Source organism: Ostrea edulis, chromosome 7, assembly GCF_947568905.1.
Source record: "Ostrea edulis chromosome 7, xbOstEdul1.1, whole genome shotgun sequence".
Taxonomy (NCBI): Eukaryota; Metazoa; Mollusca; class Bivalvia; order Ostreida; family Ostreidae; genus Ostrea; species Ostrea edulis.
The window spans coordinates 77,513,007-77,540,560 of NC_079170.1; the positions used below are offsets into that span (position 1 = coordinate 77,513,007).

Below are 27,554 nucleotides of genomic sequence, written 5' to 3' on the forward strand. Positions count from 1 at the left end.
TAGATATTTATTCATTTGAAAAATGCATGACCTTTCGTTATTATACATATTACATAAAAGAAAAGAGACGCCCTGTTGTGATTAGGCCATTGCATACTTTTTTCCCCCATTGATACATGCCAAAACATTGAATAAGCTCTCCTTCGTGAAATTAAGTAATGGGTCATAACATTGAATTTTATCTCTAATCTTTTGCACTTGTATCAGTTCAAGGGAGGGGGGTGGTTATACATGTACAGATACTCAACTGAGAAGTGAATTAAGGTGGGGACACTATTCAGTATTATTAGACATCCACATATTAATTATTCTTTACTTTTGATGATACTTTATAAAATTATCAATTCTATGAATAAATTCAATTAATTAAACAGAATTGAAATATTGTAGAAATACCAATACTGATACACGTTAGACTATACATGTTATGCATGGGAATTTACTCTATTTTTTTCTGTTTTGTTCAGCTTCATTTTGTTTTCAGTTTACACATGCCACTAACAAAACAAAAGTATTTATTAAGGACATACAAGCAACATTTCTGACATTGATTTTTTCCCCATCTTCTTGATATAAAAAGCTATCGTATGATTTCGGAAATAAATTCAAATTTTACCGGCCTGGGTAGCTTAGCGATTATATAACCTATATTGTAATGCAGGGGTTCTGGATTTGATCCATTTTTTCCTAAAATATATTTGTACTGTCCTTATATATACAACCTGATGTAATACATAACTTTTGATTGCAACAATATTAGAAACTATCAAAATACTGAGTACCAGTATGCTATCTCTAAAACAGACATGGTAATACGACGTACCCCAAGATTTTTTTTGTAGAAATGAGACAGAGTGCACATTCATGAAAATTTATATATATTATTAAGAAACGTCGCAGAAGTCCTCAAGTGATAAAATACCGCAAAAGAATTCTCACTGTTTTGAATATTATAATTAACCCATGTGTTGATTAATTGAGGTCATATAATCACCTTAGAGTTTAGATGAAACTAAATCTAGATAAGAATACATGTATTTCAGTAAGTTATTACCTACCGTAAGAAAAGGGTTTGAATAAGATTTCATTCAAACATATAATTTAAGGAATACATATTACAGCTACATATTCATCTTGGTATTTCTCTTAAAATTAATATTATTTATTGATTTTGTAGGAAGTGTCATATTGTCAGTTTGGTGCGGGCCAAGTCAGAAGCATCAGTGTATGTTCGATGCTTATGTTGCCTCAAAGGATACGATAGGGTGTGGTTCATTTAACCGGAAAGAATTTCTTTCAGGACAGCAGATCACATGATATTTTAGTTGCCTCTATGCCATTGAGAAGACGATTAAACCCATGATGACTATATATGCGCAAAATTAGAAAATGAAAAAGATTGGGTGTGCTTATCTTGTCTATTTTGTAATATATGATTCTAAAATAAAGGTATACCATTTATAATAGGATACGATTATGAAATATTCATCATCGGAACCCACTGCTCAAAGGCCGTAATTAAACGCCGAGCATAGGCCTAAATTTTGCAACCCTCACTGACAATGGTGATGTCTCCATATGAGTGAAAAATTCTTCGGCGGTACGTTAAATGATAATCAATGAATCAACCCGTGGGTTCCAACGATGTCAGATATTAAAGATATTGACTTTCCCAGCATACTAAATGACTTCAATATGAACATCATTGGTATGTTACAGTTACAAGCAAGGTCTTCTTATGATGTTGAAATATAATTCACATACCTATGTTTAAAAAGATACGTTAAACGAGTGACCATGATGAACGTCCAGACTCTAGAAAACAGAGGCCCTCAATTGTTTTTAATCAAATGCCAAGGTCACGAGTCAAGGTCAAAATACTTCCTAATAAGAAACTGTAAATTGTCAAGTCATGTATTAAAAAATGTTAGTTTAATAGATTTCATACATGGTACTGGCATAACATTTCTTGCACATACATAGTAAGCAGAGCTAATATTGAACTGCAGAGAGAGAGAGAGAGGGGGGGGGGGGTGGTGGTAATTCCTCATGAATCAATGATAAATTACAATCTTTATGTACCTTATTTAGTTTATTTAACTTGAACAATTTTTAAGATCAATGATTCAATTTCAATGTCACACTTAATTCGATTGGCAAGGTGAAAAAATGTACATGATAGTTTGAAATAACTGAAATATTCAAATATGCATTTTCTAGATATGGTAGTTATTTTGATGAATTTTGATGATATACATTTGCAATTTGTGATACATGTACAATACACAAATAGAAATAGACACAATACACAAATAGAAAGCATGCACATTTGAAGAAAAAAAACAACTATGCATTGATTTAATTATCTGTAACAAATTAAGAGTGTTTATGATTGAAGAACATGCATGATGCATAACAAAATGAGATTTACTTAAAAAGAATGTGAACATCAAGTTTGCTGTTTTATGATATTTTGTTATCATAGCAACAATGTAATATGAATTATCTATCAGTATTAATATTTTATCAACTATAACATTGACTTCAGTTGAATCTGTCTATAAAAGCATTTTTTTTTTTTGGTCTAAAAATTTATTTATTTTGCATGGATTTCGAATTCGAAAAGAAATAGCAATTTTCGTTTCCATGCCAACTAACATGAATTCTCAAATTACACTTGTTAAAATTTGAAATCTAACATCAGTAGCAATCGGTTATTAAGATTATATACTTTGAATACATAGAAAATTGTATTTTGAATTACATTGAAAAATGCATCTCTACTGTCATATCATGACGAAATGCATCATTTTGTTTCCATGGCAACACAGCTTAGATGGTAGATTCCCAAACATGTCTCATTGTTATATGATAGTACTGTATCTAATGTATGTTGTACAATCATTTATAGATTTCAAGCTGAATGCGGGAATTTTTATCCATCATTCAAATTTGCCTCTAAATTAGCTTTTTCAGAATGTATCAAACAACCCTCTTTTCCAGACAGAATGAAAATATAACAGAATTATTCAAACCTTTTACTAAATATCAAACTAAATAATAAAAATGCTATATAGCATCATTTGATAATGATTAAATAAGAACTCAAACAGGTTAATCCAGTATAGTTGAATGAAAAATGTCATTTTTCATGCGAAAATTGACTCTTTTGTGACCTGAATGGCATGCACGTGTTACCATGGCAACAGAGTTGCATAGCAACCAAATTATGATGGTTTTACATTACTTATGCCAGATTAAGTCGATGTGGCAAATTTGAAAAAAAATCGGTGACAGTGCGTGCCGGACCCCTTATATAAATGTTTAAGTGGTTACAGAGAATGGCTCTTAATTGTCAAGAATTCCCAAACAATGTTGTGGTCAGCTTCTTCTATGCCCTCTTTATTAAATAATACTACATGCCTTTTTATAGCATGAAAGGTGAATACAATGAACAGTGGTCAATCTCATAACTCCTATAAGGTGTTTTTCAGCCTGTTAAACCTAAGCATAAAAACCTAAACATGATAATGAATTTACTAGCGTATGCCTTGCTAAGCACAGTTTGTTAATATCATTTATGTAAAGCGTAGGACCACAATGATAAGTACGCCCCCAATTTCCGGTGTAAGGGGGATAACTGCAGAGAAGCAGGTCATTATCTGACAAATCTTCATGAATATCTGATAAGTGCTGCTAGAAATATACCACCAAAATTGTGCCATCTTTATTGCGTTGCAAAGTTTTCTTGGCTTTGTTTTAATTAAATATCCTTATTTCAATAGTAGAGGCTATGTAAGGCGCATATTTAGAGGGGTAGGGGAGTTCAGAAACCTACCTCCACCCCGAATTTGGTAGAAAATAAATATACCATGCTATTCTTATGCACCCCCACTACTATAATAAGTGTTATTCCCGAGGATAAATTGGGGGGAAGTGTTCGCGTTGACCCAACCCCCTCGGCAAAAGAATCTGGGTTATCTTAAGTATACAAATGAACTGTTGCAACATCAACATATTCAGATTCTGTCTTATCAATTAAACTACGTCGACAGTTATTTAAAGTTTTATAACGCAAACAGAAGGAAAAGCCCTCATCCTAATCATGCACTACTATAAACGCACTATTTATGTAGTGTATATAAGAATATTTATATTGCAAATCACATTTTCCTCTATGAACCAACCAATTTCAGCACGCGACACAATCCGTTCACATTGACTATAAACGGATTATAAACTATCTTAAAGCACGCGACTGAGAGAGCGTAATGGTTTGAAAAAATAGAACATCTGTTACAAAGATCTCGCAGGTCACACCTTTGGATTAAGATTGTAAACTTAGGTGGATTATCATCCCAATCGTGCGGTCTCCTACCTCCTAAATACAGTGCACCTTGCAATGTTAATAAAAGACAGGGTGAGACGAAATGTGACTTCATGTCTGTATTGACGTACGCCACAATAACTACTGTGACAGAGGCTAGGAGTTCGTTTTACGCAACAAAAAAGAAGCAATGTAAACAAACGGTTTTTTAGTAAATGTATATAAATATAAGAAATGAACATCACTTAGCGTGATTCACAGAATTTGCCTCAAATCCAAATCCGTTCATACTGACCACGAACAGCTCAAAAAGTGATGTATATTTCTTAAATATACCCTAATACATTTCATTGCAAAATAGCTCACTTAAATCGTTTCATCATTTATGAATGTTACAATAACTAAAGTTAGCCATAATCCATGTGTATAAATAATATCTACTATTGTGATAAAAATGTTTGCATATAAATAATCAGTAATAGATACCATTCATGTAATACAACCCAAATAATGCTAATATCAAGAAGGTGTTTTTAGATTGCGTAGACGTATCGTCCTTGAACGTATAAACAATGTAAATAAAAACCGTTTTATCTCCTGCATCTAAAGAGTTATGAACGGAGGTAATCTGACCTTAAAACTGGCAACATATCGTGGATATAAATCTTGTTTATAAACAATTGACTCTCGTCTGTTGTTTTTTCCCCCGATAATTCTAGAACAAATACCATTGTATAAGCAAACTGCGTTAGTAAATCTTGATATGGTTGTAGATTTGTTATACAGTCCACTGCATTTACTACTTTTTAGACGGTGACTATTCATAGCCACTGTATTGTGCTATCGGCAACCCTAGCGGCAGAATTTTGCAGGCAAAAAAATCAAGAAAGTGGAGTTATTTTTATTATCAAAATTATATGTGTATGATTGTAGACAGTTTTGAAAAGCTTTTTCAATATTTTTTGCTTCATACGCAAAGATAATCCCCAAATACTAGTATGTTATATTACTCGATTGAACCTCCCGCAAAAAAGAAACAACCGTTAAAATGGTAATTCCAAGTAATTTGCGTAGATAGTTAAAATCGAATTGGAATCAATTAGTCAACGTTTATAACGGCAATTGTAATTGAAGTGAAATTAGCTGTAACTCTTCCAAAGTTCCACTTGTAAATTGAATTCAGTAACTACCATAAAAACTATATTTTTTAATGTATTATAACCAAGACATTATATGATGTGTGTGCGTGTGTGTATTTCATTATTATTATTATTATTTTAATATGCCATGAAACTGATTCTTATCCAGCATATTTATGGTATCTTGTGTATTCATATTTTATGTGTACAATCAGAATAGGTAGAGTTACAGATTATATACATGTGATGACGCCTTTTATATCATGGTGTTTTTAATGTTTTATTTATTGTCTATGTATTATGTGTATAAACTTCTGTAGAAAGGTATATATGCATTGTATAGCACCTTTGAGTGTACATGATGTATGAAAAGGGTGCTATATAAATATGGTATGATTATTATTATTAACGACAGTAGATAGTTTTGTGCGTGTGTTTTTGAGAAAACTTGTAATAAAGAAGTTCGACAAAATCAGACCGCACACTGTAGAATTTCAGTTTCTTTAAAACATTCTCCCCTATAAGGTCATAACCAACTTCTCAAGCAGCAATCGTCAGCTGATCCTCAGATAGAGAATGTGGATCTCGTGTGTAAAAGAAATTAGGAAAACTTTAGTTGTCTTTGTTGAATAGATATAGATTTTACGGTACTTATTGTGTAGACGTAATCACGCTAATTTTCTATAATCACTAATTTTCCCCAATATCTGTGCACAAAGTCGAACACCTTAAATTTTAGTCAAAATTGCTCAACACAAAAATAAAGATATAAAATTCTGGGAAACTGAAAATATATTTTGTTCACCGAGATAAATGATATGAAAAAGCATTGTAAATTCGTACATCGATTGTTTACCGACATTTTGGTTTTACTATGAAATCACATCTTAACATACAATTCTTTCTACGATTTAAATAGATAAAAGTATACAATTAGAATTGGCAATAATTGTTCGTTTTTGAGGACCCGATCTTCATTTTTTCCACAAGCACACAGAGGACTATCCATGATGTGACAATGGAATAAATGTTTGCTTAAATTGTACCAAAATCGTGTATGATCATTTACAACAGTTGGTACACAAGAATTTTTTTTTATAGATCTACGTTTAGGTAAATGCAATTTAGAGTGTGTATTATTGGGTATTTTTCAGCAGGAAATATATCTTAATGATAGGTTGGAGTAAAATTCTGGTCCATTTTATGCATTGTTTTTAGTCATGCTATTTTTGCGTCATTTCAAACTGACCCCATTCTATTTCCAAATAAAGAGATTATATCGATGCTTTTAAAGTTCCCCCTCTAACTAACATGCTGCAATGACTTGAAATGCTTCTAGTTAGTTTTGCACATTCATTTTGAATTTTACATCCTCCCAATACTCTGTTGGTTGAATATTATTTAATGTCCCACTCGAGACTGTTTCATTCATATGGAGACGTTACCATTGTCAGTGAAGGCCTAATGCTAGGCGCTTACGGCTTTTAAGCAGGGAAGGATCTTTGTCGTGCCACACCTGCTGTGAAACGGGGTCTTGGTGTTCAAAGTATCATCCGAAGGACCGCCCCATATAGTCGATTCTTACAATAAGCAAGGGGTATTGAGGATCTATTCTAACGCGGATCTCCACAGGACCCTATGCTCTGATCGAGTCTACCTTAGATAGATTTTTGATAACTCCTACATTCTATTAGTTTGAGAATTAGTGACTCAGGAATTATTGAATAATGTGTCATATGAAAATACTTTAAACACATGAAGAACTGTTTAAAGATGAAAATAAGTAATAATTTAGAATTTAAGATTATACATGAGAGAAAATAGGATAAATATTTACACAAAGTAAGAAACATACACCACTGAAATACGATGGGATTTGACTGAGTCAAAATGTTTTGAGAAATAAACATTCCATTGCCGTTGATTATTTACTTTTTAGTAGTTTTGAGGTTTCCATCATTGAGACTATACTTTAGAAAATAAAATATATTTTATTAACATATTAAGAATTATTGAACACTTTGAGAACTATTTGAACATGTGAGAACTACTCGTACATGTATTTGCGAATCTATGAACCTGAGAAATATTGTAATGATTGAAATAGAAGGAAATTATTTGAACATATGGGGATTTTTGAGAGGTTGATAAATCGTTATTGAGTTTACATGATTGAAATGTCATATGATTGAGAAGTTGACAGTTCATGTATAAATGAGATAATTTGATAAATCATACACAGGAACGAATCGCGACCAACACACTCTGTCTGAGTCAACATATATTCTGAAAACTCGAGAAATGCACATGAAAAATAACTCATTTGAAATTTGAAATTTCTTTTCAAAAACAGGTAATTAGATCATTAAACATGAAAGAATAGTTATCTTGACCTGTGATAAGAAAAATAACTTTGTTCTGAGTTTAACATTTAATTTTTGAGTGTCACAGTATGCAAAAATGATATGAATATTTGAAAATGGAAAGGCCATAGATTATAATGTCATTTTCCATTTTACAAGGTGATCATTTCTGAAATATTCCTTACAAGCTCGAAAGGAAAACAGTGCATGGATATGAGTTTCATGTTCCTCTATTCTCTTGAGAGAAAAAAGTGCTCATTTACAAGGCATAATTAATTACTTCAATTTTGAAAACTGCATTTTTAAACTATATGTACATGTTTCTGCTTTTGGATTGAATACATTATCTATGAATTCGTTTATGCTGCTTTAACATTATTGAATTATTTTTACAAAATGAATAACCATTAATGATTCCTTATTCAGGCAATTCTTTGTACTGTTTTAAGACACCACAGTTAAGCTTTTCGTACAGTGCGGCCATCGCGGATCCCGTATTAGACCGCGCTCCCCCCCCCCCCCCCCGCGGTATGTTAATCCTTCCCGCGCTATCACTCCGCGGGATTTCATCGCGGGGCAGATTTACACCGCCGCGTTGTGAAGTACCGTTATTTACCTGTTAGGACAAACTAAATGTACGATAGCTATTTCATTCGTCGGCAGAGAATGAGTACGGCTTGCTTATGGACAGCTATCTCGCATTACACAGTTACATACCGGTGTATTAAATAAATCATTTTAGAAAAAATGAAAAATAAAATCAGGGACCTACTAAAACCAGATATACTTAGGATTTATCATATTTAAAACACCTCCATTTTTTTTATTCTAAAAAAAAGAAAAAAACCAAAAGAAAAAACCAGCATTTAATTTTGTTTTTTATTAGTATTGTTATGCTACATTTAATGATAAGGATTAAGAGCTGTGTCCTAATATTTTTTACAGTGACAAAATAATACAAATAGATATACAAATGACCGTATACGAGTGTAAGATTAATATGTTCTGTCTGTTTTAATGGTGTTTGTGTAGATTTCGAGAATTGGTTAAATTTTTATTAGTAACAAAATATTATTTTGTATGTTTTAAGAATAAAAAAATGTAAATTTTATATTATGCTAAAGGAAAGATTTTTTGTTTTCTCATTTCAATCGAACATCGTTTATATGTACACCTGTTGGGTCCCTGCTGCACGTGTTCTTAAAACAACACACGGGGAGAAGACCCTGTGTGTATATGTTCAATGTGTCGAATACAGGATGTCAAAATGGTAATGTCTCTACTCCAGGGCATGCGATCTCCTTATCAGCTTACAATTACCTATACCCACCAAATTTTACCAATAATTAAACTAGGGTGTTTGTTTTTAATTCCTTCGTCAAGTGCTAGTTTCCTCGCTTACAACTTACTAATTCCTTTTATAACGGTACATATGAATGTCAGTATCATCAAAATTACTCTCTAATTGCATGTTAAATCAAAATTTAATATACGTTGTAGAGGAAGGCCATACATATACGAGAGGGGTGGCGTATACCCCAAAACTGTGTTTTACTTGTTATCTACTTTTTGGTATTATATTACCTCCTTTGAAATATGCATTGCGTTTTTTTCCCTCTCTCTCAGATGTTCAAAGCCCCCAAAATGTAATTAAAATTTGAGAATTTGGATCTAATTAATATTTTATTTTAATTAGATTGATGCTTTATTTGTATTGATCACCAAGCGGTGTTTGTGTGGCTAGTCTAATGTTGTCTTAGCAGTTTCACGGGTAGAGCGTGCGCTGATCGCGGTATGGGGCGTTGAAGCAGACAGGAAGTGTTATGTAACAGATATACACATACCCGAGACGTTCTCTACACAATGAAACCTGTTAAGTTAGGACGTCTTCACAATGTCTAGAAGAGAAAATGTACTGTGTTAGGTATAGCTATAGGGACACCTATATAATACTATCTTTCGAATTGGGGGGAAATGGTTTGGAGAGAATATTAATATATCTCTCTCGTTCTCTCTCTCTCTCTCTCTCTCTCTCTCTCTCTCTCTTTCTTTCTCTCTCTCTCTTTCTCTCTCTCTCTCTCTCTCTCTCTCTCTCTCTCTCTCTCTCTCTCTCTCTCTCTCTCTCTCTCTCTCTCATATTTTCTAAAGATTAGAATTTGCTTATGCAAGGTTTTCTTTTCCCAACTTTGATATAAATTTATGTTACCCATGTTTTGTTTTTAAATATTTGTACAAATACATTGTATAGCATTAAATTCCTGAAAAAGAATTGATATGTGATTAATACTGACAGGGATAATCAGTTTTCGTGAAGTTACCTTTGCCGTTTTACGGATAAAGCGTATATATATGCACTTGTATATGGTCATCTTCCGACATTGGTATATGGTAATCTACCCTTATATTGAATCTGTGGTTCGATAAAGGTAACATGAGAAGTTTTTGTAAAATGTGTTTTACAAGCGATGCATGCACATGTATATGGCAATTTAATGATTTATTTATAGTATTGCTGAACAAACGATCTGTTTTTAGTTTATGATCAGTATGTATATATGTGTATTTTTTTTTACGTTAACGAGAGATAACTCGCGTTTGTTGATGGCATTAATCATCTACAGGTGAGACCGCGGCGAGAACAGCGGGACAGCAGGGGAGCGCAGGATATGCAGGATTACCTGAGATATACCGCGGTAGCTCTATCCCGCGGGGGGAGCGAGGAAAATACGGGATCCGCGCTGACCGTACTGTAGCCCACGCCACTATCTTTCGGTACTATCATTACTTTGATTAAAAGCAATAGTATCCCCGGAAAACCAATATGATGAGCGAAAACAATAATAAAGGAGTTCTTTTTTAAAAAAGTTTAAGATATTTCCTACGAAACAGATTTTTCATAGCTGAACAATACATACCTAATAAAACACACATATTGTATTGTCAGAAATCAATTTACATATTAAACTATCTATATCATTATAAAATATCATCCACGCACTCAGTGTGTGCTAGGTTGTCTGTGCTAGATGTAAGTTTGTAGTATTTGTGCGATATATTTTAAATAATTCATTGTACACATTAGACAAGCTTTTAAAAAGCATTAATGATTACCCTTATCAGCATATAGCAACACAGGACTTACTGACTATTGATATTATGTACATGTATTATCAGCAAAATGTATCTTATTTTCATTGGTTTTATTTTATCAAAAGTACAAACTTTCTTTTACAATACTTTACATATAATTGCACATGCTGTTATTTTGAGATGGTGTTATGTCAGTGTTTAGTTTAATATGTGGTGAATGAAAATAATAATTCGAATTTTAAAACAAGAATGACAACACACGGTGGTGGGGGCTGTGTAGAGATTGTATTTCATATTAATTGAATGTTTGAATGTCAGATCAATGTTGTGTGATGATATCAGATATCGTGACACACACAGAAGTCGTGTAATCCTATCAGACGGTGCACGTCCTCCGAGGAAGAATGTTGTGTTTGGTGTTGTGCGTTGTATTTCTGTTTCATCCATTACTAACGGATTCTTCAGGAATTAAACCCCATGCCTTTGTCAAAAGTAAGAATATAAAAATCATATTTATAGCATTCTACATATACATACATTACATATACCAGGATGTGTATCGATAACTTTTAAAGATAATATATGATTGTATTTATATCAAACCATTTTAAATGAGTTCCATATACCACGATGTGTATGTATAACAAACTGAAATAATCGATAATATTCATTGTGATGAAATAATTAATTTCAAATTAGTTAAACTCGTTAAACCCATATTAGATCTACCTGGAATGTATCTAGGTATGTTTTTATTCGTATACATCTGCATAATCATATTTAAAAAATCTAAATTCTTCAATGTTAAGAAACAATTCAGAAGGAATAAAATTTGAAATGTTGCAATATGTGCTCTTTTCCTGAAATATTTTTCATTACACATCTTTTCTATCACACACTTTCTCACCCAACAGGTGAGGTTGGCTCTTTTCTGAAGCATGTGCCATGGAAACACACCGATATGTCCGCTTCTATCAGTGGTCCCATGATTTTGACTTTACAGTCCAAGTATAAGTTAGGCGGTGGTCTCGTTTTCAGAAAGAAATGTAAGTATATAGTTGACGACATTGTCAAGAATTAGACTTGCTGTTTAAGAAGCGATGTTTTATTGCACGTACATATGTGTACTATTTTTAATTAGAATGTAATCAATGAATCAATAATTACTATTCTTTAACGATAAAATATGTATCCACGAGATAAAAAAAATGGATGAAACAAGTAACTGTCGCAACATACTTCTGTGATTATATATATTCAGTCAAACACTACTGTTAATGAATACCGGTGGGTTTTATTTTTGGAGTACAAATATGGTGACAGTGCCAGTTTTCATTTTTCTAAAGTCAGATTTTACTTAGAGTTTGGCACAAATCCCAACCAGTCGAAATAAAGTATGCACTAAACATGCTTATTTCTAATGTAAGGATTAGATCTTCTCTGTGTGTATTTGTGTTGTCTTTAATCCATGGAACATGCAAACACCTTTAAACAGTCTACATCATGTCGATGCCCAACATTGCACTGTTCAAAATGAAGACTTCAAAGGATTAGCAATTCATTTCAAGATGAAGAATTGTAAATATTAATCACACTGAAAATTGTTCTAGAATAAACATATAATACGAGATGATTTATAACTTTCATCTGATATGGTCAATAAACATTATACTGGTATTAATGGGTTCATTTCTCATTTATAATCAAGCTCAGGGCACTGTTATGAACAATAAGAAGGGAATACATATTTGTTTGGAGATGAAAAACAATGCATTGTTTGCTTATATAACTGGAATTATTGTATTGTCCCATCACATAATGCAGCATGATAATGTATCGCTAAAATATTCAAACACTTGCTAGATCCTTTAATTAGTTATGATCAAATACGATTTTCCGAAGAAAAAATACAGTAGAATATGCTTTTGATAACTTCTTACTCCAAGGAATTAATATTGATAGATGAAAAATTTAAGCATTTTGATTGAAGATCTTTATGTTCCTCTCTGTCAAATCCCTTGAAAATGTCATATACTTTCCTCTGTATCACAATTAATATCCTGCACGATTCATTTAAGCTTGGACAAGGGTGGTAGACAAGAATATACATTATGATCTTTCATTTTACTGTTGTGTTCAGAAATATTTTCAATGAAAAAAAACAACCCCAAAACAAAAAACAACGAATGTTCAAGAAATTGAAATTGATAATAATTCGCACAATAAAGGGGCATGAGCACAATTTGAGCTACATATTTTAGAATTTTTTCTTTTTCCAGTTTAATGTTTAAAATGCTTGTTAATGGTCAACCAAACTTTGAATATCAGGTGTTGAGTTACAAGTAAGATACAGCATCCGCAATTCTTTGTTATGTAAATAAGGTTCGTGTCATGTTTTTGTTTACTTATAGATGTTTTAATAAAAAAAATAGCATGTTTAAAGCACAATGAGATATACCAATTACTAGAAACTGTTTAATATGCTTTAAATGAAACTTTTACTATTATATTTAACCTGCGTAAACAAAAACATGGTACGAGCCTTGTTTACATTACATGGAATTGTGAGCTGAATTCAAATTAAATCACGCATACCATAGTTAGTTTCTCATTTTTTAGGCATTTGAAGTGATTGGGTAGTTTTCTTTTATCTGGTTAAGACCCCTTTCTATATTTATGGTATCACAGAGTTCAAGGACAAATGGGGTTAGCCCCTGTGGTTAAAATAGGTAGTGCCAGTTCCATCACCAAACGCTCAGCACCAGGTTTGAACGTTAAGGGTTTTCAGAGATGACCTTAAAACGGATGTCCCGTGTCACAGTCGATGTGACACGCTAAAGAACCCTCATTGCTCAATGACCGTAAGTGTCGAGCAAAGGCCTAAATGAAGTCCTCCCCCGACCTTGGTAACGTCTCCATATGAGTGAAAAATTCTCGAGAGAGACGTTAAAAAATACACAGTCAATCAATATCCCTAAAGGTATCACGGTCGACAGGGGATGCTTACTCCTCCTAGGCACCTGATCCCACCTCTGGTGTGTCCAGGGGTCCGTGTTTGCCCAACCATCTATTTTGTATTCCTTGTAGGAGTTATGAGATTGATCACTGTTCGTTATCTTCATGAAATTATTTAACGAATCAATTTGTTAATGCTTCGTTCAAGCAAATGGCACTCTTACAGATGCGTCCCAGCTTTAGATCGTACCCCATACTTAAATGTATATCAACTGATTAGAAGCGGCATAGAAATATCATTATAGATAGACAATTTCATTAGAAACATTGTTTAACTTCGATGATTAAACCAATAATTGATTACAGGAATTGATTTAGATCTTCAGTTCTGCAAGCAATTGTAAGTTCAAACTAGCACTATGAAGTACTGAAAACAATTGGTGTCTTTTTATTATGCACAATACCTTGTAAAGGGTATGGATTATAGGAAAGGTGAAGGTAACGAACAGTGATTAATCTTACACCTCCCATAAAATTTACAAATTATACTTCGTCGGGTTTTTAGCTAAATGAAGTGAAGATAACGAACAATGATCAATATCATAACTCCTATAAGCAATACAAAATTAAAATTTGGGCAAACACGAACTTTTATGTAGCAATATTTAATTAGTGCTTGTGTATCGTACTATATCTCTCAAATGGTTTAATATGCGAACTAATATTCTGTGTAAGTTGAAGATAACGGAGATGACCATAAAACGGATGCCCCGTGTCATATTAAGTGTGACACGCTAAAGAACCTTCAATGTTCAATGGTTGTTGTAACTGCCGAGCATGGGTCTATATTTAAAGCCCTTCACCGGTATTGGTGACGTCTCCATACGAGTGAAAAGTCATCGAGAGGGATGTTAAACAGGATAAAATCAATCAATCAATCAATCAACAGAAAACTTTGCATGAAGAAGCAATACCACGATGTTACTCGGTCATCCTAACTTCAAATTTTGAGATGGTACACATTGTTTATTAATGTTGACGGTGGTATAACTATTGTGAAATTTTTACTGACATAACGCATTGCTTATGACTACCTCAATTCTTCTCTGTGCAGCTACACAAGTCATTTAGGGAACACTTCTATTTTAAATGACCTTCATTGACTGCAGAAAAAATCTCGAAAAGAGGTCGAGTAGTTTTTTGTGTATTTTTGCTCACCACGAATTAACGACAGACTATATCATGTAACGTATCTAACACTACGTCCCACTACGTTCTGTGCGCTCATAAGCGTCCGTGTTGTCAACAACTGCATTCATCACACAAACCCATAATGATATATTTTCAATTTTCTATGAGATTTTTGTGTTTCAGACTTCTTAATATTATCGTATTTTAATTTCTGTAAATTTTATCTGTACCTGATTCATATATTCGACGTAAAACGCCATAGGGTACGTTTGATATACATGCTAATATAAACCCTTACATTGCAGTTTGAAGAAAGAATTCAACGTTGCGCTGTCATCAACTTTGTCCATTTTAAAATGAAACACACACAAAAAAAAAAGAAAAAAAAATGATATGCATGCATTGATTTGTTAATATTTCTATTCTTCACTAAAAGTTCCCGAAAAGTACAAAGACTGCTCAGAAATTTTGAAAATGAAGCCACACAGGAAAAACAGAGACGGTGTATATACTATTTATCCCACTGAAGGAATGAAGAAAAAGGCGTTTTGTGATATGACAACAGAAGGAGGGGGATGGACGGTAAGTCAATTATTTATAGCTTTTTATGATTACATTAATTCTTCAAAATTACACAATGAATTATATCGCTTGAAGATAAACAACTAGCACAAGCCGGTAACGTATAATCGCCCAACATAAGTATTCGTTGCTGACCTGAAAATGGTGGTTGTTTGTATACATAAACTACTCAATAAGAACTACTCTCCTGATGTTGTCTTACCTTAATATTTAGTGAGATGACCTTTCAATTTAATAACTACTTCTAGCCGTATCAGAATTACAGCTCGTAACTCACAGATATAATTTACCAGTAGGTTTTCCCAAAATAGTTTGACTTCCGTAATCAGCTGATTTTGTGAATTGATGGAGTTAAGTTAGGTTTAAAATCAAAGTCCTGGAAATACTGAAAGACGAGGTCAAATTGTTCAATGTATAACTTTCAGAAATTGTGCAGTTATGCTAACATGACAATTCATATGGAAAATCTCCAGACAAATACTTCAATCAGACATAAGCCTTGGATTGCAGATTGAAGTACAACTTCCTGTTCGTGTCTTTGATACAAGAAAAGAAGTGTTCAAAATGGAAATTTTCTTGAAGTCTGTTCCTTTTTTATGGTTTTGAGGCCAAAACGAATATCTAATGGAATGCTTGTATTGTGGCCCCTAGTCTTGTGGCCAGTTTTGTTTAATCAATATGATCCAGAACTCGATATTCTTGGTTATCATTTCGCCGAGATAGTTCCTTCCTTATTAAAGACCCAACTTTAAGTTAACGACCCAAATTTTACCTGTGTCGCGATCAATGATAAGCCGCTGGCCAATCAAACTTTTAACAACAGAGCTTAGGTTGATTGACGTTTACAGAAACCGTGGTCTACAGCTACCCGAGAAAGATGTTTTGATAACAATCATGGTTAATGATGACCGGCAGTCTTCAGATCTCGAGGAAAGCCCCAGTCTACCTGAGTTTTGATAGCATTGACTCGCACCTAGAATATTTTAATTTCTAACGCCCCTTATATAACGCAATTTATCAACGTATTTTCTCTCTCCATCTTTATGCATGTATTATAGATTAAACAATCAGAAATCAAACAATAATAATAATAAAAAAACCAAACAAACATAAGTTATTGGAATATTTTCTATTAATGATTTATTGTTGCTTTATATGTATAAAAACATGAACAATTCTTTATTGGCGCAGCACATCAAGATGTATAATGGTTATATTGCTCATGCGTAAAACTGTTATAGTAGTTGAAAAAATGCTTCTGTTTGAGATACCACATGCATTATAAATTACACAATCAGAAATCAAACAATAGTAAAAAAGCATAGATAAGTTATTGAGATATTTCTATTTATAATTTATCACGGCTTTATATTTAGAAAGAGAGAGAGAGAGAGAGAGAGAGAGAGAGAGAGAGAGAGATAGAGAGAGAGTTACTGAGATATTTCTATTTATAATTTATCACGGCTTTATATTTAGAGAGAGAGAGAGTTATTGAGATATTTGTATTTATAATTTATCACGGTTTTTTATTTATAAAGAGAGAGAGAGAGAGAGAGAGAGAGAGAGAGAGAGAGAGAGAGAGAGAGAGAGAGAGAGAGAGAGAGAGAGAGAGAGAGATAAGAGAGATAGAGAGTTACTGAGATATTTCTATTTATAATTTATCACGGCTTTATATTTAGAGAGAGATAGAGACTTATTGAGATATTTCTATTTATAATTTATCACGGTTTTATATTTATAAAGAGAGAGAGAGAGAGATAAAGAGAGAGAGAGTGAGTGAGAGAGAGAGAGAGAGAGAGAGAGAGAGAGAGAGAGAGAGAGAGAGAGAGAGAGAGAGAGATGTAAAACTGCAGCAATATTATAGATGAAATAATATGGCAATAATGTTGCATACGTATAACAATAATTACTCATTAATCAATGATTGAGAGTAAGGGAGAGAGAAAAAGGGGGTAGACTAGCTATGTGTCAGCTTCTGTTTGGGATACCATCGTTACACAAACACTACGTCCACAGAAACCCTAAAGAGAGAGAGAGGAGGGGGTGTAGACTTCGTGTCAGCTTCTGTTTGGGATGGCATCGCAATACAAAATATACGTCCACAGAAACCCTAAAGAGAGAGAGAGAGAGAGTGCGAGAGAGAGAGAGTGCGAGAGAGAGAGAGAGAGAGAGAGAGAGAGAGAGAGAGAGAGAGAGAGAGAGAGAGATAAAGAGAGAGAGAGAGAGGAGGGGGTAGACTTCGTGTGAGCTTCTGTTTTGGATACCACGATTATGCAAACACTACAGCTACAGAAACCCTACCGCTGGCCCATATTGATGGGGTATCTTCATTTGGTTGTACATGTACACAGATCTACTTGGATTTATTCATTCTCTCGAAACACGGATATTTTACCTACTACACCCACGACACGGCGAACTCCCAGGACACCAGGAAGTGCCCGGAAACGCCGGGTAATATTATGTTTAGGAAATTATTGACATACGATATATAAAAATTTAATTAGAAGTTTTAAAAAACAAAGGTTTAGAAATGGGCTAAACCTGTCATTTGCAATACATAAACATGACCAAGTTTGAAGGTTTACGGGAAATGGAAATGCGGTATGCATGTAGGTAGAAATTTTAATTATTTTTGTTTTGCACAAATCAAGACACTAAGCATAATTTGTAATAACCTGAGACATTTCCTGTGTATATCATAAAAATATACACAACAACCGATCTCTTGGCCAGGTAAATTCCAGGTGAATAACATTGACCATGAATAAGCTCCGCCCACATTCAGTGATCCGTGAAGCAACCGTACGGTGTTTTTTATTGGGGGGGGGGGGGGGGTCTTTAAACCTCAATATTCTTGGTTTGTATCTTATAGTGAGGGTAACCCTTTTAACTTGTGCACTTAGATCTTCAGCTATTCATAGTTAAATGAGGTGCTGAACTCTTGTGAAAAAGCATGAATGCTATAATAATGTAAATGAAAAGAAATCTCGATAAAGGTATGGAACACAGTTTAATATGTCAACAGAACAGAAAGATAATATATGATAGGTTCACATATGACAGTATATGTTTTATACCTTATTTTTTATGGACCAACATAATGAAACCAAATGTTAAAGATAAGATTGATAATGGCATACTTTGGAATTGCACAATACAACCTGCCAATAACACATGGAAGGTTAAAATCAAGTGGATATATAAACACTCCAATTCTTTCTTTAGTAAAGGAAATTTTCTAAACTACTAAAACGGTAAAAAAGAACATGTAAATTGTAAACATTGTAACAACATTGGCAACATAGTAATTTCAAAGCTTTTGACACACTTTGGGCTAGAAGTTTTTTATGCAATGGAAACTATTTACATGTTACAGTCCAACATAAATAAACAAGTCCACAAGCCGAACAACTGTCTTTTTAAGTTAAACAATATGACATGAAGTGTTGCAAATTTAGGCATTTTAGATTATTATGCATATGTCATTATTTGGACAATTAAAAATTGTAAAAGCATTACTGTTGAATTGTCATAACATCGATGTAGAACAGTGAACTATGATTGTGTAAAGAATATAATATTGTTGCTATGTGAGATTTTGAATTAATAATACAGACTGATGCCTGATCAGGGTTAAATAAATTGGAATGCTGGGTTTTCATCGCTATTTTCAATATAACAGAAAAGGTTATAATGAAATGGACATGTACACACTCCAAACTTGTATAAAACAAGATATGTTTGTGAAACACAAAACGCCCCCGATAATGGCCAATTCCAAAAATGGCCAAAGTCACAAAGACGAATATCTTGGTACCAGTAGAAAGATCTTGTCACAAAAAATGCTCAAGTGCAATATGAAAGTTGTAATATTTATTATTTAGAAGTTAAGACAAATGTCAATCTTTTTAAAAGTTGGTCAAATGCACATGTGAAATATCAAAGCTCTATCACTTACTGTTCAAAAGTTATTACCATAGTTAAAATTTTCAAAAAGTAGGTCAAAATCCAAGGTCAAATGGTAAAAAATGTTGGTACCCACAAACAGGTCTTGTCACAAGAAATACTCCTATGAAATATCAAAGCTCTAGGTCTTACTGTTCAAAAGTTATTGGCAGGGTTAAAGTTTTTTAAAAAGTAGATCAAACTCCAAGGTCGAGGTCATAAGGTAAAAAATTGTTGATACCCATGGAAAGGTCTTCCCATAAAGAATATTCATGTTAAATATCATTTACTGTTCAAAAGTTATTAGCAAGGTTAAAGTTTTCAAAAAGTAGGTTAAACTCCAAGGTCAAGGTCACAGGATCAAAAATGTTCTACCCACAAAAAGGTATTGTCACAAGAAATACTCAAATGAGATGTCAGAAATCTAGCTCTTATTGTTCAAACGTTATTGCAAGATTAGAGTTTTTAAAAAAGTAAATTAAACTTCAAGGTGGAGGTCACAGGGTAAAAAATATTGATACCCATGGAAAGGTCCTGTCATAAGAAATACTCATGTGAAATATCAAAGCTCTATCTATTACTGTTCAAAAGTTATTAGCAAAGTTAAAGTTTCAGACAGAATTACAGAATGACAAACAGGACAAAAACAATATTCCCCCTGATCTTCGATCTCGGGGGTATAGGAATAGTTTCTAAACTACTAGAACTGTAAATATATACATGTAAATTGTAAACATTTTCACAAATTATTTACATAATTTAAAAATTTTTGACACACATTAGGACTAGAAGTTTCCTGGGCAATGAAAGATATATATATATATATATATATGTGATAGTCAATCATAAATATACAAGTCCACACGCCAGGCATTTTTTAAAAATAATATAATATAAAGAACTGTAAATTATATAATTTCAAAATATTAAGCATCAAAGATGCGTATGGTCGAGTTGCAGTTTGGAAAATGATGCAAGCTTGCATTCACGAAGTAAAAACATGCACGTATTGTATATAGGTTATAAGTATGAACTTTTGAATAGTCGCAATAGGTATTTAATGTGATAATGACATCGACCTTTGGATTTCAAAAACAACATGAATCTTGAATGCCATCAGTATTTGAAGTCTGATAAACATGCACCAGCAAGTACCATGTATCATGTATGAAAGCTAGAGGCAAGCTCAAATCTACAGTATATAGTGAAAAAGAGACTTTGACCTTTTGATCCCAAAATCGATAAGAAAAACGTCCAAAAAAACTCACCTGTATAGTTGTCGGGGGTAATAGTGTTGGCTTGCATTAAAACTATTTTTTCTGCGTGCATATAATAAATATTACGACAAACTCCGGATACATTTGCATATTCTTGGTTTCTTCCGTAAAAAGGCCGCATGTAAACAAAGTAAGAATATTTGCTCATGGAAACTGCAATCGTTTCTGTTTGAAAGATAATTCAAATTCATTTTATAAATCAATGAAAAATAAAAAGATTGCTTTGTTTTTTTTCTAATATTAATCTTATATTTTTCAAATATGTGTACAAAATGATCAGCGCAATTTATGCACTCTTTTCTTCCACGTAGATTCAATTCATGTGTTCTCCGCACGGCTTCCGTTTTGAGGCCTCGACTGACAGTAAACTAATAGACGGGGTCACGTGATCCCGTCTAAAAATCATCGTAACTTTACGACACCCTATTTTTTTTTCGCAAGTTACTGTCTGTCAACTATTAAACTAAAAATTGCTGCTTTCATGCTGTTTGGTGTTCCCATTTTTTTTTTTTAGAGAAAATGAAAACAAACCCCAGCGTCTTCATTAAAATGTTCAAGACGAAAGCGAAGTTGAACGCTAGACGTTTTTCGAAAGCACGTAATCTTCACTTGACAGACAAAATAAAGAAAGTACATTGGGAATATTCCAGATGTCTACGTCCAAGAATACTTTTTAGGATACCACAGGCACATTTTGACACGGGGGAATCTCCACACAAAAAATTATGAAATATGTGACGTCATGGTCTTTCGCTTTGACATCATAATGCAAATGATAAAGTGGCAGATATGATATTAAAGAAATTGTTACAGAAAGTTCAAACCGCATCTAAAATTGGAATAGCAACCGCTATCTTGTGGTCTTCAATTTCAACCCCCCGTGCATTGAATGGTAAGGATTGATGATGCAATGAACCTGAGCAGTTAACAAACGACCATCCCCCCTTCTTCGTGCATTATTTGAAGCTTAGGGAATGTTTTATTTTTGTACAATAATTTTATGCCATTGTGATGTAAATTTGTTTTTCGGCTTCCCTCCACCACTTTGAAAAACGCTTTTATATATCTAGACCCTAAAATTGAGCCATGTTACTTTAAATACTGGCAACATATGTTACCAAAAGCTTGACACCAAATGCTTATGATCAGCTAGATCAATTCTAGGCTTCTGAATGAGTCTCAGTGTATCCTTACAAAAACCAGGGGATATATCCTAACACGTGGTAATATTTAACCATTGCATTAGATGTTCGGATGTTGTACAATATGGTATTGTTCTAATTTATTCTTTGAACAATACACCAACGCTACACTAGGATTATAAAACATTTATAGAATTTCAGGATTATCACAGCCTTGTTATCGATCCCTGTTTATATGCATTCAATAGGGGGCAGGCGAGGGTCAGAATGACAATCCATGTGCTTGAAAGAAAATGAATAGTTATTTGAATCTACGTATAGGGGTAGGGGTACATAAGATTTACTCCTCCAGTTGGTACAACATAGATATATTTGCCTTTTCCCAATGTAAGTGTACTTCTACTTTTAGAATTCTAGGGCGGGCTTGTTCTCTCTCTACACCGACAATAAAGTGTACATCTTTCTGTGGTGTACACTTTTTCTTGTTCACTGTCTGCACCCTGTACAGCGCAATTGCATTGGTAAATGCACCGAAAAGTTCAATATGGCTGGAAAATGGCGGAACTGAAAATTTGCAGATTTTTCTCTCCGAATATATGCACATATTAAGAGGATACTTCCAATGTATTATAGTTATGTCAATTCACCTATAGATTTATGCATTTAGAAAATAATAGTTTAAAATGTATTTAAAGAATATCTGAAAACTATTTATATTTCACATGCAATCATGAAAAACACAAGTTTGGCGACTAAAATCACCAAATATTTTTTAAGGATGACCTTGTATTTTTAGATGTATGTTAAAATTATACGGTGTAGGTATTAATAGATGTACATTAAAACATATTGTTCTACAAAAATATTCTTAGATTCTGGTAAAGATTATTTGATAATCTATGTGCATTATAATCGTTAATTATCCATTAAGCATCTCCTTAGTTGTGGAAGGCCAATATTGAATATGCATGAACCTTGTATATCCTAATGCTCCTTTGTGGACCCACATTGGTTGAATAAATATTCTAATTGTGATATGTGCTATGAAATATTGAAAGCGAACGTAACAAATGTGCTTGCGCATCGTCGGATCGTATGTTAAGAATATTTCGTAAGTTAAGTCTACGATGTAAACTTATGAACACGTTAGTAAAAGAGATGTGTCGTATCTTAAGTTAAAGCTTACGAAATTCTTAAGTCAGAATTTGTTTCAGTAAGATGAGAAGTTTAGTACAATTTATGGGTACATTGGTGCTTCCCTTTCTCGTAAATATAGTAATCATCAAGGATAATGATCATGATTCAAAGTCATGACAGATATTGAAATAGTATTGGGTTTCAAAAAGAAACAGATGTGAACTTCTTTTCTATTAATAAATTATGTAAAAATCACCGGTGCCTGTTTTATTTTCTTTTGATAAAATGTGTAAAAAATCAAGAGTGCCTGTTTTATTCCAAATTAAATCGTTGACAAAACCACGCCAAACAAAATTATGTCCAGAAACAACTTGCCAAAAGAGTTGGAAATGCACCCGAAAGTGTCGCTTCAGTTTTTGTTGACTACTTTACAATTGTGAACGTGTCCGGAAAAAAATGAAATCTATGACAATTAATTTTACAACATTGCCACTTGAGACTACAAATAAAAAAGCTCAGAATTTTGTCGATCACCCCAGGTGGATATATTTTTAAAAAAAAAAAGAAAGTGGTCGACTCCATAACACTATTAAAATAAAATAAAAAACCTGTGTACGATAAAATTCAATCCGAACATTTGATTCATGGAAAAAATGTATTATCAAAATATCTAGGTATCATTCAAAAGTATAATCAAACTAGGTAAAATTCCCTCTGAATGTAAACAAAGTTTGAACGAAAGGTGAAGACAACGAACAGTGATCAATCTAATAATTCCTACATACAATACAAAATAAAGAATTGCGCAAACACTGATCCCTGTACATACCAGAGGTGGTATCAGGTGCCTTACAATATAGAAATTACTTGATGACTTCAATATAGAAAATATATTTACTAAAACCACCAGACGTCGTATTATTATAGCGTCAGTCTTATATATGTTAAATTGAATATCATAGTCCTGGAAATGGATATTTGTAGTTCATCATATTTGATCCAATATCAGCAAAGTTCCAAAATATTCCACCTGTCCTAACAAATGGATTCCAATTGCATATTTTCGGCGAATTTTTTTTATCGTCATGTTAACTATATTACGTCTTGATTGTCATTATAAATGCGGATTGTTTGGCAAAGGAGCAATTACTGTCATGATTTTGATGCAGCCATGGCAAGAGCGTGGTCCAGTGTTCAAACTCATAATCTCACGGTTATAAAACGAACAATTTACATTGCTCTACTGGCATACATCATGTCTAATTTATTGCTCCATTTATTTTTCAGGTGATACAAAGAAGAATGGATGGAACCACTAACTTTCAAAACAAAAAATGGAAAGATTTTGCGGAAGGATTTGGTCGTCCGGATCACGAATACTGGCTTGGTTAATGTTTAATTTTTGTAGGGTGAAAATTATGTTTACATAGTTTAATCAAAGTACTTGAATATACTTATGTTTACAGACCCTTTTTAAGCGTACTACTACCTCTCAAAAGAATTATGTTCATCGTTCCGAGAAAACCATTTAGCGTTCCATTCAAACCGTTCAGTGTTCCTTGCAAATCGTTGAGTGTTCCTTGCTAATCGTTCAGTGTTCCTTGTGAATCATTCAATGTTGCTTGCAAATAGTTCATTATTCCGCGCAACTCGGTCAGTGTTCTTAGTAAACCGTTATACGTTCCCTTTGATGCAAGGTCGTCAGCTAATAAAACTCCACAAACAGCGTGATCACTGCATGATCGTTATTACGATCTAGTTTGCCAATACAACCTATCATTGAGCCAAAAGTTAATGTTGTCTGACGTGTTTCATACCATTTCTTAGGCTGTTCTTGGCACATTGATTTTCACTACGGATGACACCTTTTGTCTGATCAAGATTTATTGTTCACGGCGGGTGTGACCGGTCAACAGGGGATGCTAACTCCTCCTAGGCACCTGACCCCACCTCTAGTGTGTCCAGGGGTCCATGTTTGTCCGACTCTCTATTTGGTATTGCTTGTAAGACCTATACAATTGATCTCTGTTCATTTTCTCCACTTTTCATGCTTAAATGGTAGACAAGGTGTTAAGCTGACTAGCATATACATGTACCGTTTCTCCCTTCCCAACATTTCAGGGACACTACTAGAGGATTTTAACAACGCTTCAGGGTTTATTTTTCCCGCGGGTAAAAACTTTTGTGATTTTATGAATCATTCAGATACAGGTAATTATAGCGTTCATCGTCCCGGGTAAATCGTGCAGCTTATCGTGTAAACTATTCAACGTCCGTTTCGGGTCCGTGCTAGTAATGTAGCAGCATGGTTAAGGGTCTGTAAATAAAGGTAGGAGGAATGGAATAGAAGTTTTATTTTTATCTTGGTTTCTTCATTTCTAAGTTTTTTTCGAGGATAATATATCCCGTGTATATATATATCATTTGATTTATAACTCTTGCTTATCTCTTCAAAAATACTCTTAAATATTTGGAAATTTTATAACACGTATTGAAAGAAAATATAGAGTTTCAAATCGTAGTTGAAAAGGAAGAAGTGCACCACATCATACTGTACAAACAAAAATAGAATATTAAAAAATGTTTTGTTTACAAACATGAAATATTACGAAAATTCATTAAGTTACTGATTGATCACTGTTCGTTATTTTCAGCTTTCTTTAGTTACGTACTTTTGCAACAAAATGTTAGGTATGATGCATGTCTATATCTTCATACATCAAATCTGGATGTCGTGATTTTTTGAAAATTCGTTCAGGTAACAATGCCATACATGCTATTACAAAACGTGGGAAAATGAAACTAAGAATAGACATGAAGAGGTTCAACGGGGAACGAGGAATTGCACAATACTCGACGTTTGTTGTTGGAAGTAAATCACATAAGTACAAGCTGAAAGTATCGGGATTCCGTGGATCTTTCGGAATGAGTACGTATTTAATGTTATGATATCTCTAGTTCCATAAATCAATGAATATCGTGACTGTTGATAAAAAAGTACTGCGGGAAAAATTAACTGATGTGTTTCTAGAATACATTGTGATATCGTTTACCTGATCAGGATATGGGGCTCACGGCGGGTGTGACCGGTCAATAGGGGATGCTTACTCCACCTAGGCACCTGATCCCACCTCTGGTGTGTCCAGGGGTCCGTGTTTGCCCAACTATCTATTTTGTATTGATTGTAGGAGTTATGAGATTGATCACTGTTCGTTATCTTCACCTTATTTTAAAGAACCATGGTATTGAAAGTGTTTTTATTTACATGTAGCATGTACAATTTGGGATAGACTTTTCAAACATGATAATTTAACATATCATGTCTTCTACATGTACTTTTGACATAAAGAAAACCTAGGTTTTTTTTTTCATTTCCCGTGATAAATTGCATTCGTAACACATTCTTGCCTACATCCTTCATATAGAAGTGTCTATATCTGCTCCTCAACTGATACTCATGGTCAATGCGTACTGACGTAGGTACATCTGTAAATTATTTATATTATCAATACTTTATAAGAAATGCACTTATTTATTCACAGGGGATTCCCTTGCTTATCATGATGGGATGAAATTCACCACAATAGACAGTGATAACGACTGATGGGGCGGTAACTGTGCCTCATCGTATGGAAATGGATGGTGGTTTAAATCATGTCATTTTAGTAATCTTAATGGTCTATACTATAAAAAACCATCATCCAGTAGCAAAGGAATTGTCTGGTATCTCTGGGGTCACAAGAGCACCTATGGTTCTTTGAAATCGTCAAAAATGATGATCAAACCAAAGACCTAAATGTGATTGAACATGTTCAGTGCTGATCAATAAATTCTTAGAAATTAAACCACTTAGATAGTTATTCGTATTTGATTAAACCTTAGACTTTGTATGCTATATGTACTGCAATGTACTCTTACATGATTTTATATATATATATATATATATATATATATATATATATATATATATATATACATATATATATATATATATAAAGCACAAACAAACAATTATAACACCCAATCTTACGTTTTACCCCTAGGATCTAAACGATACATGTGAAAATCAATTAATTAATATATAAAGCACTAAATAATCACAACTAGGTACTGAAAATTTTCGCCCCAGCCCGGGGTCGAACCAGGGACGTACGGCACCCACCGCCTAGCAAGATTGTCAAACCAGTGCGTAAGTCCACTCGGCCACAACGACTTCCATTGATATATATATAAAGCACTGAAGAACCAACAACATTCTGTATCCAAAACTGTCGGATCTATATTAAATAGATACAATGGTCAGGGAAAATAATTATATAAAGCACTAGAATGACCAACGACATGAACAATTGGAATTGTCAAAGGACTAAGACCATGTTTAGCTATATCGGCCCTGTGGTGTG

At 33.5% G+C, this 27,554-nt stretch overlaps 1 protein-coding gene across 1 annotated transcript; it reads left to right on the forward strand.

Annotated features, from left to right (window-relative positions):
* The first annotated feature begins 11,280 nt into the window (after positions 1 to 11,280).
* Positions 11,281 to 26,996, forward strand: LOC130048540 (ryncolin-1-like). The gene is made up of 6 exons (XM_056145396.1): positions 11,281 to 11,411; positions 11,834 to 11,965; positions 15,502 to 15,647; positions 24,439 to 24,538; positions 25,910 to 26,080; positions 26,694 to 26,996. Exons 1-6 carry the CDS (start codon positions 11,324 to 11,326, stop codon positions 26,753 to 26,755), a joined length of 699 nt encoding a protein of 232 aa, XP_056001371.1. The 5' UTR covers positions 11,281 to 11,323; the 3' UTR covers positions 26,756 to 26,996.
* The last annotated feature ends 558 nt before the right edge of the window (positions 26,997 to 27,554 follow it).

Bases quoted from the DNA above. Each gene is read 5' to 3' on its own strand.
- LOC130048540 (XM_056145396.1), top strand. From the start codon at position 11,324: ATGTTGTGTTTGGTGTTGTGCGTTGTATTTCTGTTTCATCCATTACTA. The intron at 11,966-15,501 runs GTAAGTATATAG...CTTCACTAAAAG, and splicing joins TCTCGTTTTCAGAAAGAAAT to TTCCCGAAAAGTACAAAGAC. The intron at 26,081-26,693 runs GTACGTATTTAA...ATTTATTCACAG, and splicing joins CCGTGGATCTTTCGGAATGA to GGGATTCCCTTGCTTATCAT.